The sequence below is a fragment of the Eriocheir sinensis genome, chromosome 61 (assembly GCF_024679095.1).
Source record: "Eriocheir sinensis breed Jianghai 21 chromosome 61, ASM2467909v1, whole genome shotgun sequence".
Taxonomy (NCBI): Eukaryota; Metazoa; Arthropoda; class Malacostraca; order Decapoda; family Varunidae; genus Eriocheir; species Eriocheir sinensis.
In genome coordinates, this window is record NC_066569.1 from 9,953,790 (window position 1) to 9,975,182 (window position 21,393).

The 21,393-nt window shown below is 46.9% G+C and overlaps 1 protein-coding gene across 1 annotated transcript; it reads right to left on the reverse strand.

Moving 5' to 3' along the window:
• Positions 1 to 520: 520 nt before the first annotated feature.
• Positions 521 to 19,538, reverse strand: LOC126986415 (transitional endoplasmic reticulum ATPase). Its single transcript, XM_050842560.1, has 16 exons — positions 19,367 to 19,538; positions 12,455 to 12,689; positions 11,765 to 11,899; positions 11,402 to 11,581; positions 11,059 to 11,200; positions 10,382 to 10,501; positions 9,317 to 9,423; positions 8,417 to 8,597; positions 7,857 to 8,050; positions 6,861 to 7,010; positions 6,449 to 6,545; positions 5,552 to 5,679; positions 5,049 to 5,162; positions 4,371 to 4,565; positions 3,017 to 3,172; positions 521 to 1,749 (listed from the first exon to the last, which is right to left on the reverse strand). Exons 1-16 carry the CDS (start codon positions 19,375 to 19,377, stop codon positions 1,510 to 1,512), a joined length of 2,385 nt encoding a protein of 794 aa, XP_050698517.1. The 5' UTR covers positions 19,378 to 19,538; the 3' UTR covers positions 521 to 1,509.
• Between the last annotated feature and the right edge of the window lie 1,855 nt (positions 19,539 to 21,393).

Genomic DNA, 21,393 nt, shown 5'->3' on the forward strand with positions numbered 1-21,393 from the left:
TCAAAAGAGGTGGCCGAAAGAGAGGTCAATTTCGGGAGGAGTGCACTCGTAACCATGTAACCCTTTGTTTCATCCATACAGAAGATACATGCTTGCTGCTTGTCAGCCTCCACTTCCCGAGAGCCTCTGTTTTGCATTGTCCTAATTGTCATACATCTTCAATTTTCATACAACTTGGCAGTAAGCAATGTTTAGTCTTAAAAATCTTAACATTCCACATTCAGCAACTTTTCTTTGAGAGTATGCTGACGTGGACTCTTTTATGTCAGTTCTTAACCCGGTAACAGCGAGAAAATTGTGAAAAAAAATCATCACTCACGCAAACCATTTCATAATATATATCAACACATTTGTGATCTGTTTATGCATCATCTATTTAGGGGGGTTTACATCATGGCAAAAATTTGGTCCGTCGCTGCTACACGGTAAAGCCACAAATTTGGCCCGTCGCTGCTACCGGGTTAATCAGTGGGTGCAGACTTGGTGGGCCGAGCCGTGTGAGGTGTGGAGAGAAACGCACTTTCTTCAAGACTTCTCTTTAATGTGTAAGAAAAGGTTAAGTTTATGTATCAACACTTAAACAGGTAATTATGATACACCGACGCCCTGCATCACGCGCAGCCTCCCCCTCGCCAGAGCACAACACCCTCGGGGTCCAAAAAGAGTCTGATGCTCACAATACAAAGGAAATTAAAAAGAAGAAAAAATAAAATCCTTAAGCCTATTTTAACTCATGAGTCCTAAATTGAATTACCAGAATGCAAACTTGCTCTTCCCTAATACACAAAAATAACACCACAAGTGTCTACAATATAAAACATCTCAAGCTCCCAGTATACTCTCGGAGCGTATCTGTCCTGCCTCCTCCTCCGGCAGGGGCAAGGCCAGGCCTGTGTGCCTTCTGGTGGTGGTGGTGGTGGAGGACAGGGCGAGGGGGGCGGTGCTCCTGCCCCGCCCTCACCCAGGAAGGTGGCTGAATGCCCTTAATCTAGTAAATACCCTGACCAGCAGCAAACACCACCGAGCCACCCCCGAGCGACTGTCTGCCAGGGAGGGGTGGTGGCTCCTAGGCCCATCCAAGGGACATCTTACACTCAGCCCAGCTCTTGTTTACTAATTACATCGTGTGTGGGTGTCTGTGTGTGTGCGCGTGTGTGTGGGTGTGTCAATGTGCCTCACCAGTCCTCGCTTGCCTGATTGTATGGTTACCCTAACTGATGCCGTTCATTCCCTCTCTCTCTCCTCACACCGCTCACTGATTAAACTGTGACTGCTGCTGTGGTGGCGATGGAATGGCTGGCTGACTGACTGACTGGCTGATGCTGTGTCTGTGAGGTTTGAACTGATGGAAGAAGCAACAACAGCACCACCACCAGCAGCAGCAGCATCACCAGCAGTAGTATTAGTGGTGGTATGGTGGTGGTGGTGGTGGCGGTGGTGGCAGCAGCAGCGACGATAACACCAGGAGCGGCAGGCAGGTCGAGGGCTCACAGGACGACAGGGAAGGACTTAGGAATAGAGATCGTCGTCCTCCCCGTCATTCCCGAAGTTCCCGCCCTGACTGCTGCCGCCCTGCCCCTGCTGGTCCGGGAAGCGGAAGTTGGAGCCAAAGCCGCGACTCTGCTGTAGCGTCTGGGAGAACATCTCGTACTTGCGGATGTCGTTGTCGGAGACGGAACGATGGGCGAACTTCATGGCCTCCTCAAAGTGGTCCCGGGTGATCTCCGGTACTGGGTCCTCCTCCTCCATCTGCAGGTGTTGAGGGAGGGGGTTAAGGGGCATGGGTGGGCACGATAACAGAAAACCTTATTCCCAATACCCGATTCCTGATAATGGAAAACCTTATTGGTGATAACCGATATTCGTTAACTGGAGACATAAATATAGACGATAACCGATAACTGATACCCGATATAAATCCACAATTCCAATAATAGCTAGCGATAAGTCGGATAGGCGAAAACGATACTATATTGATATTTCAAATAAAAAACAGATGAATTCAAATTTTCATTATCTGTATTTTTGAAAACTTACAAAACCTGAAAACCACACGTTGACACGTACCTATGGACGGTAATACTAGAAACGCCTGAACCGGTGTTGTGTTGTTTGCCGTTTCCACCGTCAAAAGCTGGAGTTTTTGTTTACAAACACTGGTCTCTCGTGAACTGGCCCATCACTACTTATTCAGTTATTCTTATTTATCACCATTAACACTAACAGTCACTTCAGTAAAGAAGCACTGAAGCACTGGGAACCGGAACACTGGCAGCCACTCCGTCACTCCAGACGCAGCTGAGAGGCCACGCGCCACGTGATATCACAAGCCGCTGGTCTCTGTTTGCGCTCTTTAAAACGGGATCACAAATTTCAGGCAGTGAATAATCATTTTATGGGCAAAGTTAAATGATTTTTCTCTCTGATATAGTGTTTTTTGAGTCTAACAAAAGAAATGACCTAGTGTTTCAATGGGGTGATCTAAGTATGAAATCTCTTCACCGAACATATTTCATACCCCAAAGTTTTTTTCATACAACACCCGGGCCCGGGCCACGCATGCGCAGTAGGGAGGAGTCAACGTTTTTTTTCTGAGGGGCGGAAAAAAGTAGCGATTATCGCTAGTTTGGTTACAAAAGTAACGAAGATACCGAAATTTATATAAATAAGTAGCGGATGACCGATAACCCGATTTTGTTATCAGCAATAAAGTATCGCGATGGTAAGGGGGAGGGAGCATAAGGGTAGTGGTAAGGGAGGGAGGTAAGGGGGAGGGAGCATAAAGGAAGTGGCAAGGGAGGAAGTGTGGAGGTGATGACAGAAGCAGTGGGGAGGTGGTAGGAGGGAGAAAACATGGAGGTGAGAGATGGAGGTGGTGGTGATGAGGGAGGTAGTGTGGAGGCAGCGGAGGAAGTGGAGGCAGCAGGACAGGAGGAAGAGAAGGCATGGAGGGAGAAAAGGGAAGGAGGGGGAAAGTTACACACAAAAAAGCAGAAAAAAAAACATGATTACTCACGTCCATGTTGTCTCCCTCGGCCCGCTCCTTCTCACGGCGAATGTCTGCCTCGATGGCCTGTCTGATGGCAAGCTTGCAGGCCCGCTGGCAGATCTCCGTCAAGTCAGCGCCGGAGAACCCGTGGGACACCTTGGCCAGATAATCCAGGTCCACGCGCTGATAGAACACAAAGAAGAGTAATCAAATGTAACAAAATGCAAACAGGAAAGAAGTTGGAAAGTTTTGTTTAGTCGGCGCAACATCTGTGGTCATATGCCGGAGAGAGACAGAAGGGGAAGGAATTATAGGAGGGAACAGACCCCAGGAGACGGGACACAACCCCCAATTAATACCTGGTACCCATTCACTGCTGGGTGGACAGGGGTGTAGGGTATCAGAAAAGACGCCCAAATTTTTCCACTCCGCCCGGGAATCGAACCCGGGCTCTCTAGGTTGTGAGCCAAGTGTGCTAACCACTGCACCACGAAGCCCCCAATGCAATCAGGAACAGGACATTCATTTAACCCAGTAGCAGCAGGGATCATGTTTCTTGTGTTGGCGAAGGTAAAGTATTTTTGATGGTGTTATTTACTCCTTGGGGACAAAAATGTATCAAGAATGTTATAAATTTGCTTAACCCGGTAGCAGCGAGGATCGTGTTTCTTAATGGTCCCTCCAAGCGAGAAAAATGAGAAAAAATCATCACTCACACAAACCTTTTCATAATATATATCAAAGCATTTGTGATCAGATTGTGTATCATCTATTTTGGGGGGTTTATATCATGGCACAAATTTGGCCCGTCACTGCTACACGGTAAAGCCACAAATTTGGCCCGTCGTTGCTACATGGTAAAGCCACAAATTTGGCCCGTCGCTGCTACACTGTAAAGCCACAAATTTGGCCCGTCGCTGCTACACTGTAAAGCCACAAATTTGGCCCGTCGCTGCTACACTGTAAAGCCACAAATTTGGCCCGTCGCTGCTACACTGTAAAGCCACAAATTTGGCCCGTCGCTGCTACACTGTAAAGCCACAAATTTGGCCCGTCGCTGCTACACTGTAAAGCCACAAATTTGGCCAGTCGCTGTTACTGGGTTAACACAGAAAAATAATTAAAAAGACCAAAATGTGAAGAAGTGCACAACTAAGAAACAGGACATTCTTTCAACTTGAGACAAAACTTGAGAGCAAACAAATGTAAAAAAATGTACAATTATGGTTATTTCCAGTAATGACGAGACCCATTTCATTATCCAATCTCACATGCTCAATTATCTTCCTATTATCATAAGTGTATCGTTAAGCCCTGTGCCAAGAATGCAAATCAAAAGTCATTCCCAGCAGTGCCGCGCTTCCCCCAGCCTGTGCCTCACCTTGGACACGGGGGACTTCCTGAGGCAGGCCTTCAGGATCTGGACACGGGACTTCTCGTCGGGCAGCGGGATGTAGATGAGTTGATCGAGGCGGCCGGGACGCAGGATGGCCGGGTCAATGATGTCCGGCCTGTTGGTGGCACCGATGATAAACACGTTCTTCTTGGCCCCCATGCCGTCCATCTCCGTCAGCACCTGTGGCCGGGAGAACCATTAGACTCCACTCGCCTTCTCTAACATTCTTCCACTAGTTCCTCCTGCCTTCGTTTTCCTTTCAAATTTCTCCCACTAACTCCTCCTGTCTCCCTCTTCTGTTATGTCATCATGCTCTCACCTCTCGCCAGCATTACCAAATTATCATACTCTACCAAATTATCGTACTCTACCAAATTATCATACTCTACCAAATTATCGTACTCTACCAAATTATCATACTCTACAAAATTATCATACTCATCACATTGCATTGTCGTACTTTCTGGCCGATAACTATTGCAAAAAACACAAAAAGCATCAACAAATAACAGTTTTAACGCTAACTTTAATGTTTTATCGTTGTTTGTGTGGTCGCGGCAGTCCTGGAGCCTAAAAATAATAAATGCAATATTCAGAGTACGACAATTTGGCAACGCTGCTTCTCATCACCTCCCCTTTGCTCCTCCCTTCCACCCTCCTCACCTGGTTGATGACTCTGTCCGCAGCACCGCCACCATCACCCGCGGAGCCGCCTCTGGCCTTGGCAATACTGTCCAGCTCGTCAAAGAACAGTACACAGGGAGCTGCCGATCGGGCCTGGGGGACAACGCAGACACGGGAGTGATTATCAAGGATGTTAGTATTGCCAAGGATGGTTTATGAAGGAAGGATATCCCCTTGTTAGCCTTACTCACAACTTTACTCATCCTGTTTCATTGTAAGATCACATACTTCACCATCATAACCATTGCACACACACACACACACACACAAGCACATCCATCAGCACCACAGCACACACACACTCACCTACCACCACACAGCCCCCTCACAGCCTCCCTCACCTTGTTGAACACACCCACACCAGCACCACAGCACACACACACTCACCCACCACCACACAGCCCCTTCCCAGCCTCCCTCACCTTGTCCAACACACCCACACACTCACCTACCACCACACAGCCCCCTCACAGCCTGCTTACCTTGTCGAACACATCGCGCACATTGGCCTCAGACTCGCCGAACCACATGGTGAGCAGCTCGGGTCCCTTGATGGAGATGAAGTTGGCCTGGCACTCATTAGCGATCGCCTTGGCCAGTAGCGTCTTACCTGGAAGGGGACGAGAGGTGAGCTGAGCACCATCACTGTAAACACAACTGAGAGACTGGTGATAAGACTGGCTGACTGACTGAGGAGAGAGAGGTTGAAAGGAGGGACTGAGAACACACAGCTAAGAAGACTGACTGACTGACTAGCTGGATGAGAGAATGACAGACTGACTGGATGACTGACTGACTAACTAAATGGTGGAATAACTGACTGACTGACTGGCTGACTGAGGGAATGATTGACAGATTGATTGGGTGATGAGCTAACTGATGGACTGTTTGACTGGTGGAATGATGACTGACTGGCTGACTGAGGGAATGATTGACAGATTGATTGGGTGATAAGCTAACTGATGGACTGTTTGACTGGTGGAATGATGACTGACTGGCTGACTGAGGGAATGATTGACAGATTGATTGGGTGATAAGCTAACTGATGGACTGTTTGACTGGTGGAATGATGACTGACTGGCTGACTAAGGGAATGATTGACAGATTGATTGGGTGATAAGCTAACTGATGGACTGTTTGACTGGTGGAATGATGACTGACTGACTAAGGGAATGATTGACAGATTGATTGGGTGATAAGCTAACTGATGGACTGTTTGACTGGTGGAATGATGACTGACTGGCTGACTAAGGGAATGATTGACAGATTGATTGGGTGATGAGCTAACCGAGGGGCTAAATCAACTGGGGAACTGACTGACTGGCTGAGGAGCTGCGAAATGTTAATGGGACTGAAGGCTGGATAGGTCAGGGACTCACCACAGCCCGGGGGTCCGTAGAAGAGGACGCCCTTGCTGGGGGTCATGCCAAACTTGAGGAACTTGTCGGGATGCTCCACAGGGTACTGAACCAGCTCCTGCAGACACAAAGCGAGGCAAAGGTTAGTAAGGTAATACACACAACCTTTTGGGGATACTAATACTAATAATAGTCATGTTACGTACTTCCCCAATGCACAAAACTCGACAATGAATTACAGCTTGAAAAAAAAATCACTTAAATGTAGGAGACAATAGTAGTAGTAGTAGTAATAATAAAAATAATAATAATGTTACATGTTTTTACAATGTGCCAACTCTCTCAAAGACCTAATTAACTCTTGGCAAGAAAATTAACCAAGTCTAATATGTCGCCACAGCCAAAAAGATCAGAAAGGCTCCCGACAACCCACCTGCAGCTCCCTCTTGACGTTCTCGAGGCCACCAATGTCGTTCCAGGTGATGTTGGGCACCTCCACGACCGTCTCCCTGAGGGCCGAGGGCGTGCTCTTACCCATGGCAAACCTGAAGTTCTCCATTGTGACGGCTAGGGAGTTCAGCACCTGCAGGGGAAGGAGGAGGTGATGAAAGGGGAAATGATGTTGAGGTACAAGTTATAAACATCACGGGAAAAAGGAAACAGAAGGTGATGAAAGGGGAGATGATGTTAAGGTACAAGTTATAAACATCACGGGAAAAAGGAAACAGGAGGTGAAGTAAGGGGAGGAGGTGATGAAAGGGGAAATGAAGTTAAGGTGCAAGTTATAAACATCAAGGGAAAAAAGGAAACAGGAGGTGAAGTAAGGAGAGGAGGTGAGGAAAGGGGAAATGATGTGAAGGTACAAGTTTTAAACATCAAAGGAAAAAAGGAAACAGGAGGTGAAGTAAGGAGAGGAGTTCTGAGCATCGAGGGGAAGAGAGGAAACTACGGTCGCACTGACGAGGCTTTGCATGACCTCATCTCAGCGTCGAATTATGTGACATCACGGACAAAAGATGAAAAATAATAGGAGACAAAAGCTCTAGAATCAGGAAAATTTCAAAGAACCCACTTGTGATTTAGGTGACATCAAGATCAAATGAAAATAATGAAAAAATGAAGAAACGAATCAACCATTTCAACTCGTCTAAATCAACAAACAAAAGAAGAAAAACAGGAACAAATAGAAAAAAAAACATCAATTAATTTATATCGTCAGAAGAAAAAACGGAAAGAAAACTAAAAAAATAGAAAAGAGCCAACATTAGTTCATTATCTAAATCCAGTATGACCAGAAAAAAAATCATTATCTAAATCCAGTATGACCAGAAAAAAAAAAAAAATCAATTCATCATGTAACTCCAATAGAAAAATAAAAACAAAAAATAAAATACCCAAAAAAAATAAAATAGAGCCCCTCCCCCCTCACCTCCGCATCAATCTGGTCATCATCCAAGTCAATGAGGTCCATCTTCTCCCTGATCTGCTGGAGGGCCGCCTCGGAGCACAGGGCCGCCAGGTCAGCGCCCACGTGGCCGTGAGTCTCGGCCGCGATCTGCTCCAGGTCCACATCGTCTGAGAGCTTCATGTTCTTGGTGTGGATCCTGAGAACCTCCAGACGACCTGAGGAGGAGGGGAGGAGGAGGTGATGTGGGTGAGGAGTGTGGAAGAGTGAGGATGTCACACTAGGAAAGCAAAGTGGAGGATGTCATACTAGGCTGATCCTGGGAACTGAGGAGGTGGGTTAAGGTGGAGTGGAAGGCAGACTGAGAAGGGGGAACACTAACTAACGAAAACAAGGTAGGGAAATAGTATCCGGAAGACAAACGATGAAAGTATACTGGAGGATGTCACACTGGGCTGATCCTGGGAACTGAGGAGGTGGGTTAAGGTGGAGTGGAAGGCAGACTGAGAAGGGGGAACACTAACTAACGAAAACAAGGTAGGGAAATAGCATCCAAAAGACAAACGGTGAAAGTAAGAGCTCACCAGTTGTGTCGGGAATGCTGATGTCCACCTCACGGTCAAATCGGCCAAACCTCCTGAGGGCCGGGTCGATGGAGTTGGGCCTGTTGGTGGCGGCCATGACGATGACATGTGCCCGCTGCTTCAGGCCGTCCATCAGCGTCAGTAGCTGGGACACGATGCGCCGCTCCACCTCACCGTGAGTCTGGGGGGACGAGGGACGGGTGAGGGGCGGATGACTTGAGTTGAGGGAATGGACAGATTATGAGTGACTATTGGTGTTGACTGACGGATTGGTGATGTTGACTACACTACAGGATTAAAAAAAAGTTCCAGTAATACATTCTTTTAGTTACATAAAGGATTAGGGTAGGTTAGGTAAGGTTAGGGTAGGTGAAGTTAGGGTAGGGTAGGGTAGTGTAGGTTAGGTTAAGTTAGGGTAGGGTAGGGTAGGTTAGGTTAGGTTAGGTTAGGTTATGGTAGGTTAGGTGAACTTATGGTAGGTTAGGTTAGGGTAGGGTAGGGTAGGGTAGGGTAGGGTAAGTTAGGTTAGGTCAGGTTAGGTTTGACTAACTGACTGCTGATGTTATGAATGACTGACTGACTGGCTGACTCCTGGTGTTATGACTGACTGACTGACTGACTAGCTGACATATTAACTGAAGAATTAAGACTGACGAAGTAGCTGAAACATTAACTTATGAAGATGCAATGAGTCATGATCACCAGGAGACACTGATAGTTTGAGGAAGTAGTTACTGACTGAGGAACTAACAAAGAGACTCCACTCAAAGGGATAATCTTCACATAACACCACCAACATTTTCCACCCCAGTCATAAGAACCAACAAGAATATAGGAGGACGACCCTAATGCACGCTGCCCAAACCCTTATGGAGCGATTACAACCCGCTCTCCCCGCACCTTCTCTCTCTTGGGGGCGATGGCGTCAATCTCGTCAATGAAGATGATGGCCGGGGCGTTCTTCTCGGCCTCCTCAAAGGCCTTCCGCAGGTTGCTCTCGGACTCGCCTGCGGGGAGAGGTTGGAAGGGCCGTTAAGAGAGCTCGGTTGAGGCGCTCGGAGAGAAGGGAGGAAAGGGAGGGAGGTAGGAGAGAAGGAGGTAAGGGAGGGAGGTAGGAGAGAAGGAGGAGAGAAGAGAGAAAGGGAGGAGGGAGGAAAAAAGGAAGAGAAGGAAGGTAAGAGTTAACATGCAGCTTAACACAATTTGAGAGAACATCAGGCTTCCTCCTCCCTCCTCACCGACCTTACCCACCACAATCATACCCATCCCTTAAGCCTGATACCCCTTCCCTGTTCCTCTTGCCCCTTCACCCACATCTCTTACCTCTCACTTGCTCCCTTCCACGGCATCCATCCCCTCATACATCCACATGCCAGCTTGGAACCCTCACTGTCCCTGCTGTCACCTTCACCCCCCTCCCTGGCTTCCGTCCCTTCAAACACACACCTGCCCACTTGAATACCTCATCTTTTACCCCAAGAAGTGAGCACCCATCCCATAACTCTCGCTACTGCCCCTTCCATGTTCCTGCCGTCCCCTTCACCCCCCTCCCTGGCTTCCGTCCCTTCAAACACACACCTGCCCACTTGAATATCTCATTTCTTACCCTAAGAAGTGAGCACCCATCCCATATCTCTCGCTACTGCCCCTTCTATGTTCCTGCTGTCCCCTTCACTCACATCCATAGCCCCTTGCCTCAACACTCACATGCCCACTTGAATACCTCATTTTTTACCCTAAGAAGTGAGCACCCATCCCATATCTCTCGCTACTGCCCCTTCCATGTTCCTGCCGTCCCCTTCACTCACATCCATAGCCCCTTGCCTCAACACTCACCTGCCCACTTGAATACCTCATCTTTTATCCTAAGCAGTGAGCACCCAGCCCATATCTCTCGCTACTGCCCCTTCCATGTTCCTGCCGTCCCCTTCACTCACATCCATAGCCCCTTGCCTCAACACTCACCTGCCAGCTTGGACATGATCTCTGGGCCGTTGATGAGGAAGAAGAACGCACCCGTCTCGTTGGCCACGGCTCGGGCAATCAGAGTCTTGCCTGTACCCGGCGGACCATACAACAGGATGCCTGGAACACGACACCGCCCATGTACTCACACACCACAGCAACGGAATTAACTCATACCCACCTGAGGAGACTTGCACTTTAACTCACACATATTAGGTTTGGTATGTGTTAACGAGGATCAAGGTAACGGCAAACATCCTTTACCTTATTATATACTGGGTGAGGGCACACATCACTAAGCATATCAAGAAGTATAATTTTCTTTTTACAGTAAAGGAAGCAGCTCAAGCAAACATAAACAGATAAAAAAAAGCCTCCTAATCACTGCTCCTATAATGTGGGGATGAGTTCCATAGTAAGAAAAAGACATAGAAAAAGCATGAGAACCACTGTCCTAAGCCTCTAGTCCTCCTCCTCTCCATCCTGTCCTTCCCATTCTTCCCTTCTTGAGCAAACAAAGATAAAAAAAAGCCTCCTAATCACTGCTCCTATATTGTGGAGATGAGTTCCATAGTAAGAAAAAGACATAGAAAAAGCATGAGAACCACTGCCCTAAGCCTCTAGTTCTCCTCCTCTCCATTCTGTCCTTCCCACACTCTCCTTCTCATCCTCCTTACCTCGCGGTGGCTTGACGCCGATGGCCTTGAAGAGGGAGGGGTGTCGCAGGGGCAGCTCCACCATCTCTTTGATCTGGGCCAGCTGCTTGCGGCAACCTCCAATGTCATCGTAGCCAACCTCATTCAGCTGCTCCTCCTCCTCCTGAGACACACAAATCTATGTCACTCGTGTTCTCTAAAAATTCATCTTGTTATGCCAGTTATGCCCAACCCTCTTTCATCCACCCCACTCCCCCTTTCACTCCCTCCCTCTCCCCACCTCACCAAAACTTCCCTACTCTCCACCCCACTCCTCCTCCGTCCACCCATTCCTACCTCACCCCACTCCCCCCACCCCCCTTACCTCTCGCTTAACAGGCTCCCCCTCGCAGTAGATAACGGTGTCCTGGGAGACGATGCAGTAGGGGGCAGGGTCCGTCTCCACCACCTTGAACTCCACTGCCCGCATACCTCCGCGCACCAGGAACAGGTCGCCCTTGTGGATGGGACGGTAGGCCTCCAGGAAGTAAGGTTTGAGATACACCTGCGGAAGGGAAGGTGGAGGAGGTGAGTGGAAGGTGGGAAAGGAAAGTGGAGTATTTGGAGTTAATAGTGGAATGGGAGAAGAAGAGGGTGTTGTGATGTGGAGAAGAGGTGTAGGAAGGTGGAAAAGGATAGTGGAATATGTGGAGTTCATTTCTCCTCCTCCTCATCCACCTTCACCCACCTCAAAGATGTTGCCGGTGAGCCCCTCCACTGTGTCATCAATGGGGAGGACGTGGATGCGCTTCCCATACTTGACATCCGGGCACGGCTGGATGGCCACGATGTCACCTAGGCGGATACGGAGGTTGTTCCTGACCTGCGGATGAGAAAGGGAAGGGTGGGTGAGAAGGATGAAGAGGAAATGATGAGAATGGTTTAGTATGTGGATTTGGATGAGAGGGTGTGTGAGAAGGATGAATAATTATGTGGATGAAAAGAAAATGGATGAGGATGGTTGTGTAGTGTGGATGAGGTTGATATAGGGTGTGGATGAGGGCAGGGAAGGGATGATTTGGGAAAGGATGACTGATGTGGATGTGGGGTTAGTGAGGAAGAAGCTGGAGGTAACTGTCCACGAACCACTCTGTTCAGGATCACCACTCATGGAATCGTCAAAAAAAAGACATACACAGGATACATAGATAAAGAAATTGAGATGACGTATGGAAATGTGAGGATGAAGAAGGGTTAATGAGGAAGAAGAGCTGGAGGTAACTGTCCACCAACCACTCTGTTCAGGATCACCACTCATGGAATCGTCAAAAAAGACATACACAGGATACATAGATAAACAAATAGAGATGACGTATGGAAATGTGAGGATGAAGGGGCGTTTGTGAGAAAGAGGAGCGAGAGGTAACTGTCCACTCACCACTCTGTTCATTCTGATCTTGTCGTCACTCATGGTCTCGTCAGACAGCACGATGCACACTGTCTGCTTCCGCTTCTTGCCCTTGATGAGGACGGTGTCGCCGCGGAACAGCTGCAGCTCATCCATCTTGGCCTGGCTGAGCGCCACCACCGAGTTGTCATCATTGACCGCATCTTCCACCACCAAACGGTTCGGCTTCTTCTTCTCCTTCAGGATAGCGGTGGCCAGGTCTTCTCTGCAGGAGGGAGGGAGGGAGAGTTAGGAAGTGTGGAGTGAATGGTGGCGGTCACGTCTTTGGTGGAGGAAGGAAGGAAGGAAGGGGAGAGGGATAAAAAGTGTAAATAGCAGAGAAGGATGGAAAGAAGGAAGGAAGGAAGGAAGGGGAGAGGGATAAAAAGTGTAAATAGCAGAGAAGGATGGAAAGAAGGAAGGAAGGAAGGAAGGAAGGGGAGAGGGATAAAAAGTATAGAATAGAAGAGAAGGATGGAAGGATGGAAAGAAGGAAGAAACAAAGAAAGGAGGGAGCGAGGGTTAATAAGTGTGGAGTGGGTTGCAGTGAACAGGTCTTTGGTGCTAGGCTACAGTGTAATTAACTCATTTATTGTAAGCTTTCTTGGTACATTTTTAGGCCTGGCTTACACTAACATAATGTGTTGTGATGCTACGGAGTCGTAACGTAAACATTGGCCGAGGGAAAGAACCTTCTCATTTCTTTCATCGTCTTGTCATTATTCCATGTTTCTAATATTTGAGGGAGATAAACTAATAAATAGCCATAAGGAAGTGCGATTATATGAATAACTACATTTATATACCAAGTGTTGATTTTAAGAGGTAGCAGAGAGGGAGAGATAGTAGGCTATGTCGTGGCAAACAAAGTCGTCCCAGCTTAGATCTAGTAAACAACAGCCAATGAGCGGCGCGGAGACTGTCACTCAAGCAATGACGCCAAGTCCGCAAGTCCACCCCTGAAGGAAAATCTATGGCAGTTCTCGTGGAACCGACTATAGTTAATATTTTTATATTTATATTTTTGTGAAGGTCTTTAAATATGGAAATGAAGATACAAATATAGCTTCCCACAAAGAAATATAGAGGTTTGGAACAGTTTAAGTGAAGAAATAGTATCGGCGAAGAGTGTGCAGAGCTTCAAGGAAAAGTTGGATAATGAAAGATACGGAGACGGGACCACACGAGCGTAAGCCCAGGCCCTGTAAAATTACAACTAGGTAAACTAGGTAAATACAAGTGAAAAACAACATGAGTGATTCCGCAAAAGAGAAGATTAGATGGACCATGTAGCAATTCAAATGTGGAGGTCGCAAGAAACAGCACTGAGCCATGCCTATCCAAATTAGCAGAGGTTGAACAGCAATCCTGATCCCCGTAACTAATCCAGCCATGTCCAAGTGAATAGGGGAAAAAGATAATACAAAATTGGGAGGTCATAAAAAGGGAAGGTAACAAAAAATAGGAAGAGGAAAATATTAAAAGGGAAAAAGGTAACAAAACATAGGTAACAGAATAAATAAAAAAGGTGATACAAAAAGGGTGAAAGATAAAAATGGCAAAAATGATCTTGTATGTGATGAGATGATGGCAGGAAGGTAGGCTGAGGAATGGGAGGGTGAGGGTGTGATCAATACTTTGCTTGACTCACTAGACGATGGGACTCATGGATGATTCATATTCTATTTTGTGTGTTTATGCTCTCTCTCTCTCTCTCTCTCTCTCTCTCTCTCTCTCTCTCTCTCTCTCTCTCTCTCTACATATCATGGTTGGCATTATAAGACCCCTTCGCTTCTCACATCACCTGTTTCTAAAGGTCAAAGCGGGGGTCAGTCGGGTTCTAATGAGGGTTTCTTCAGGTTCACGGTACAGAGGGAGGGTCAAACTATCACCAGGGTCATAAAACTACTCCTGGAAATGCCCCAAGCTCCTACGAACGCCATGTCAAATTGGTGTTCTTGGGCCACGAAATGTCTTTCCAACTCCTTCTTTGACATCTCTATCCTTGTCCTGTTGTCAATCCCTAATCCTCTCTCTCTCGTCTCATCAAGTGTTCCTAATTCATGTTCTTTCTTTCTCCTTCCCTCTCAGAAGACTCACTGTATGCTAAATGTCTTCCTCCTCTCCTGACCTCACCATCCTTGCTCTTTTAACTTCCCTTTACTTTCCCTTTCAGTGTTTCAAGATTCCATGCTTTCTCCATCACTTTCTTTTGTCATAATTCTTTCACTCAACCTCCGCTTTTCTCTCACTCCATCAAACCTCAATCCCTCCCCCACACACTCCTTGTAAAATCTCAATGATTCGAGCACTTTCAACGAGCTGGTCCTCTCTCAATGCAGCGTTTTCATATTTCGCATTTAGTCAGTGCCAAATATTAACCTACACAAAACGCAAAATCTCCAAATACGAAACAAAAGATTAACAAATAATATACAACTGGTCGCAAGTCGGTAGATCTGAATTAATCTCTCACCTAAATTTACCCTTCCTCTCTCATTCTCAAGCTTTGTATTATTGATGATGATTATTTAGGAGAACTGAGCGATCCATTTCAGACACTTCATTTCTGGGTAATGATGCTTTTTCACATGCATAGTTTCATTAACCGGGAAAGTCTGGCATCATCAAGGCTCTCTGGCGATCTACCACTCCCACTATCTCCATCATATGAGGCAGATAGTATGTGATCAGGAGGATTCAATGAGAAGTGAAAACCACGGAGTGAAAACTAGAGGAAGAGATGAAGAGGATAGGGAAGGAAGTAGGAAAAACATAGGATGGGGAGAGAGGGGTGATTCTTGCTTCAATAATCTACTACTAGTTATTCACAAGCTTCCTAGATCTTGCACATAACAACTATAAGCATACTCATTGTCACATTGCACTATACTATGTAAATATATAGGGAAAAGATAGGATGGGGAGAGAGGGGTGATTCTTGCTTCAATAATGGGCTAAGAGTTGTTCATAAGCTTCCTAGATCTTGCACATAACAACTATAAGCATACTCATTGTTGCATTGCACTATATAATGTAAGGATATAGGGGAGAACACAGGATGGGGAGAGAGGGGTGATTCTTGCTTCAATAATGGGCTAAGAGTTGTTCATAAGCTTCCTAGATCTTGCACATAACAACTATAAGCACCCTCATTGTCACATTGCACTATATGATGTAAATATAAAGGGAAAAGATAGGATGGGGAGAGAGGGGTGATTCTTGCTTCAATAATGGGCTAAGAGTTGTTCATAAGCTTCCTAGATCTTGCACATAACAACTATAAGCATACTCATTGTTGCATTGCACTGTATAATGTAAGGATATAGGGGAGAACACAGGATGGGGAGAGAGGGGTGATTCTTGCTTCAATAATGGGCTAAGAGTTGTTCATAAGCTTCCTAGATCTTGCACATAACAACTATAAGCATACTCATTGTTGCATTGCACTATATAATGTAAGGATATAGGGGAGAACACAGGATGGGGAGAGAGGGGTGATTCTTGCTTCAATAATGGGCTAAGAGTTGTTCATAAGCTTCCTAGATCTTGCACATAACAACTATAAGCACCCTCATTGTCACATTGCACTATATGATGTAAATATAAAGGGAAAAGATAGGATGGGGAGAGAGGGGTGATTCTTGCTTCAATAATGGGCTAAGAGTTGTTCATAAGCTTCCTAGATCTTGCACATAACAACTATAAGCATACTCATTGTCACATTGCACTATATGATGTAAATATATAGGGAAAAGATAGGATGGGGAGAGAGGGGTGATTCTTGCTTCAATAATGGGCTAAGAGTTGTTCATAAGCTTCCTAGATCTTGCACATAACAACTATAAGCATACTCATTGTTGCATTGCACTGTATAATGTAAGGATATAGGGAGAACACAGGATGGGAGAGAGGGTGATTCTTGCTTCAATAATGGGCTAAGAGTTGTTCATAAGCTTCCTAGATCTTGCACATAACAACTATAAGCATACTCATTGTTGCATTGCACTATATGATGTAAATATATAGGGAAAAGATAGGATGGGGAGAGAGGGGTGATTCTTGCTTCAATAATGGGCTAAGAGTTGTTCATAAGCTTCCTAGATCTTGCACATAACAACTATAAGCATACTCATTGTTGCATTGCACTATATAATGTAAGGATATAGGGGAGAACACAGGATGGGGAGAGAGGGGTGATTCTTGCTTCAATAATGGGCTAAGAGTTGTTCATAAGCTTCCTAGATCTTGCACATAACAACTATAAGCACCCTCATTGTCACATTGCACTATATGATGTAAATATAAAGGGAAAAGATAGGATGGGGTGAGAGGGGTGATTCTTGCTTCAATAATGTGCTAAGAGTTGTTCATAAGCTTCCTAGATCTTGCACATAACAACTATAAGCATACTCATTGTTGCATTGCACTATATAATGTAAGGATATAGGGGAGAACACAGGATGGGGAGAGAGGGGTGATTCTTGCTTCAATAATCTGCTACCAATTGTATATAAGCTTCCTAGATCTTGCACATAACAAATATAAGCATCCTCATTGTTGAATTGCACTATATAATGTAAAGGTATAGGGGAGAACACAGGATGGGGAGAGAGGGGTGATTCTTGCTTCAATAATCTGCTACCAATTGTATATAAGCTTCCTAGATCTTGCACATAACAACTATAAGCATACTCATTGTTGCATTGCACTATATAATGTAAGGATATAGGGGAGAACACAGGATGGGGAGAGAGGGGTGATTCTTGCTTCAATAATCTGCTTCCAGTTGTTCATGAGCTTCCTAGATCTTCCATATATCTATTCTATAAGCATTTCACAATCTGATGCAAGCAGTCAGTTCTTTCCTTGTATTTCCCTGATTACATAATACAGAAGGGACGGTAGACAGTATTGCTACTCTAAACTACCAATACTAAGCTGACCAAAACCAAAGTATCGTATTATGGCAGTAAACGTATCGTCCAACTCAAGTCATGCCAACATACAGGTTTGAGACAAGTACTGTTCACGTATACGCAAGGCAGGGAAGGAGGAGGCAGGGTTGGGAAGAGGAGGGGGGCAGGGGGAGGATGTGGATCAGCTGGTTCCCGTCAAGCTGAATATAACTTCACATTGAATTACTTGAATTACCTATGGAAGCATGCGTATCTTCATCTCCAGTAATACTATGATATACGGGTTCAAGACAAGTGTTCACATAGGCCTATACGCCGGGCAGGGAGGGGGAGGGAGTGGGGGGGGATGACGTGGATCAGCTGAACCTCTAAGCTGAATTATAACATCGCATTATGGTAGTATTCGTATCTTGATCTTCACTAATACTATAATACAGGTTCAAGACAAGTGGTGTTCACGTATTATCTGGGCAGGGAGGAGAGGAGGGGGCAGGGGGTATGACGTGGATCATCTGCCCGTCAAGCTGGATTTAACTAAGCATCGTATTATGGTAGTGTTCCTGTTTTCATCTCCAGTAATACAATAATACACGTTCAAGACAAGTGGTGTTCACGTTCACGCTGTGGAGGGGGCAGGGGGGGGGTATGACGTGGATCAGCTGCCCGTCAAGCTGAATATAACCAAGCATCGTATTATGGTTGTGTTCCTGTCTTCATCTCCAGTAATACTATAATACACGTTCAAGACCAGTGGTGTTCACGTTCACGCCGTGTGTGGGGGGGGGGGGGAGGAGGAGGATGGGGCAGGGGGGAGAACGTGTATCAGCTGCAAGGTAAAGCTGGATAAAACTAAGCATCGTATTATGGTAGTGTTCCTGTCTTCATCTCCACTAATACTATAATACACGTTCAAGACAAGTGGTGTTCACGTTCACGCCGGGGGGGGAGGGAGAGGGAGGGGGCAAGGGGGATGACGTGGATCAGCTGCCCGTCAAGCTGAATTTAACTAAGCATCGCATTATGGTTGTGTTCCTGTCTTCATCTCCACTAATACTATAATACACGTTCAAGACAAGTGGTGTTCACGTTCACGCCGTGGGGAGAGGGAGAGGGAGGGGGGAGAACGTGTATCAGCTGCCCGTCTTTGTCTCGTGTAAACACTGCGTTTCTCCCACTAATTTCCGGTTTCCGCTGCTTTTGTCGGTCTCCACGGGCAACGAGGCGAAAGATATAGGGCAAAAGTATCTATGGTCCCAGGGAAATCCGTGTTGTTAAGGGAAACGCGTGAAAAAACGAGAAAAAAGATGCTGGAGCTGGAGGTGACGGAGCAAAATTGAAGGTTGAGAGAGCCTGTGGTCCCTACACCCTCGACCTCCCTGCCAGGCCCCTGCACAGCCCTCCCCAGCCCCTGCACCACTACCACGGGGGCGCGCACACCTCCGCACACCACCACACACCCCAGGGGCACCTCACACACCACCCAAAACCCCGTGAGATGGAGGTGACGGCGCAAAATTGAAGGATGAGTGGGACCCTACCTCGACCCCCTCCCTGTCAGACCCCTGCACCACGCACCCCAGGCCCTGTAGAAACACCACAGGGGTAAAAACACCTCAGGAACACTCCAAACACCCCAGGGGCACCTCACACACCACCCAAAACCCCGTGAGATGGAGGTGACGGCGCAAAATTGAAGGATGAGTGGTACCCTACCTCGACCCCCCTCCCTGTCAGACCCCTGCCCCATGCACCCCAGACCCTTTAAAAACACCACAGGGGTAAAAACACACCAGGACCACACCAAACACCACAAAAACACCGGAAAACACCACCATGGACACGTAATAGCCCCCAGAACACCCGGACGCAGGGGGCCGAGGGAGCCGGTACCGAGACCCCTTCAGGAGGCCGTTCCCGCCCCCAGTGTGGCTCCCCCGGGTGTCTTGGCTCCCCCTAGTGATAGTACTCATCCCCGGGGACGTACTGCTCGGCCATGGTGACTGTGGGAAGGCGTGAGGAGGCAGGGATGTGGCGTAGCGGCGGCAGTCCTCAACACACTGGCAATGGCAAGGCCAAGATGTGGAATGCGCTGCGCTGGTTGGCCGCCACCCTCACCCCGGCCATTGGTGCAGCCCGCGCGGGAGGCTTAAATATACCTTCCTGCATGATCTAAACGTTTTATGAGGCTCTAAGTCAAGGTTCAGGGTGCTCTGTGTATTTGTTTTGTAGTTAAATTGTCTCTACTTGTCTCGCACCCCTCCCCCCCTCACCCCGGCCATTGGTGCAGCCCGCGCGGGAGGCTTAAATATCCCCTCCTGCATGATCTGAACGTTTTATGAGGCTCTAAGTCAAGGTTCAGGGTGCTCTGTGTGTTTCTTTTGTAGTTAAATTGTCTCTACTTGTCTCTCACCCCACCACCCTCCCCCCGGCCATTGGGTCACCCCGCGCGGGAGGCTTAAATATCCCGTCCAGCATGATCTGAACGTTTTATGAGGCTCTAAGTCAAGGTTCAGGGTGCTCTGTGTGTTTCTTTTGTAGTTAAATTGTCTCTACTTGTCTCGCACCCCTCCCCCCCTCACCCCGGCCATTGGGTCAGCCCGCGCGGGAGGCTTAAATATCCCGTCCTGCATGACCTGAACGTTTTATGAGGCTCTAAGTCAAGGTTCAGGGTGCTCTGTGTGTTTCTTTTGTAGTTAAATTGTCTCTACTTGTCTCTCACCCCACCACCTCCACCCCTTACCCCGGCCATTGGTGCAGAAGGCTCGGGAGGCTTATAACTATTCCTTCCTGCATGACCTGAACGTTTTATGAGGCTCTAAGTCAAGGTTCAGGGTGCTCTGTGTGTTTCTTTTGCAGTTAAATTGTCTCTACTTGTCTCTCACCCCACCACCTCCACCCCTTACCCCGGCCATTGGTGCAGAAGGCTCGGGAGGCTTATAACTATTCCTTCCTGCATGATCTGAACGTTTTATGAGGCTCTAAGTCAAGGTTCAGGGTGCTCTATGTATTAGTTGGTCGTTAAATAGCCTGTACCTGTATATCCTTTCCTCGCCGCTCTCACCCAGGCAGCTAGAAGGCAGGGCATACTCAAATATTCCCCTTAACATTATCAAGACTTTTTATGAGGCCCTCTGTGAAAGTTCAAGGTGCTCCACATATATGCTTCGACGTTAAATGAACTATATTCGTCTGTCACCCCCGCCACCATCACCCCTGGCCATTACATCAGAGGGCGAAGCATGCTCGAATATTCCCTCTTGCATCATTCGTAGATACGCCGTGACAAGACAAGTTTGAGTATATGAGGTCCGAAGTATATACACTCAAAGGGAATATTTAAACTTCTTGACCTAGATTGACTATATAGCTACATATTTCGTACCCTCCGCCAGCCCAGTCATTCACCTTACTTTTGGCACCATCTGCATGATTGAACTATGCACATACACAATTAACCCTGTAGTAACGACGGGCCAAATTTGTGGCTTTACCGTGTACCAGCGACGGGATAAATTTTTGCCATGATATAACCCCCCCCAAAGAATAGATGATGCATAAACTGATCACGAATGCGTTAATGTATATTATGAAATGGTTTGCGCGAGTGATTTTTTCTCCTTTTTCTCGTTTAGAGGGACCTTTAAGAAACATGATCTCCGCAGTTACCAGGTTAAGTTGCAAACCTTACATCCCTACAGTCACTCATCCCTTTCCCCTTCTATCCCTCCATTAATTTCTATACAAGGTTCTAAAGGCTATTCTCTCGTCCACTTTCTCCTCCCTCATCGCTTTCACTTTTTATTTTCTCTTTCTCGGCGTCTCAGGTATTGGAGGGCTGCTGAATAGGCATATCTTATATATATTACTATGGTTGGTATTTTCAGACTCTTCCGCCTCTCCCATCAATTATATCCAAAGGCCGAAAAGAGATCAATCGGGGTCTCATGTAAGTGTCTTTTTAGGTTCATGGTACAGAAGAAGGGCCAAACTATATACCACCAGCTAGGGTCT

What these genes read in the sequence shown, in the direction of transcription:
- LOC126986415 (XM_050842560.1), bottom strand. An exon ending in CAGCATTCCCGACACAACTG is followed by an intron (nt 8,051 to 8,416) that starts GTGAGCTCTTAC and finishes CCTCCTCCTCAG; the next exon opens with GTCGTCTGGAGGTTCTCAGG. An exon ending in GGAAGTCCCCCGTGTCCAAG is followed by an intron (nt 3,173 to 4,370) that starts GTGAGGCACAGG and finishes GTGTTCTATCAG; the next exon opens with CGCGTGGACCTGGATTATCT.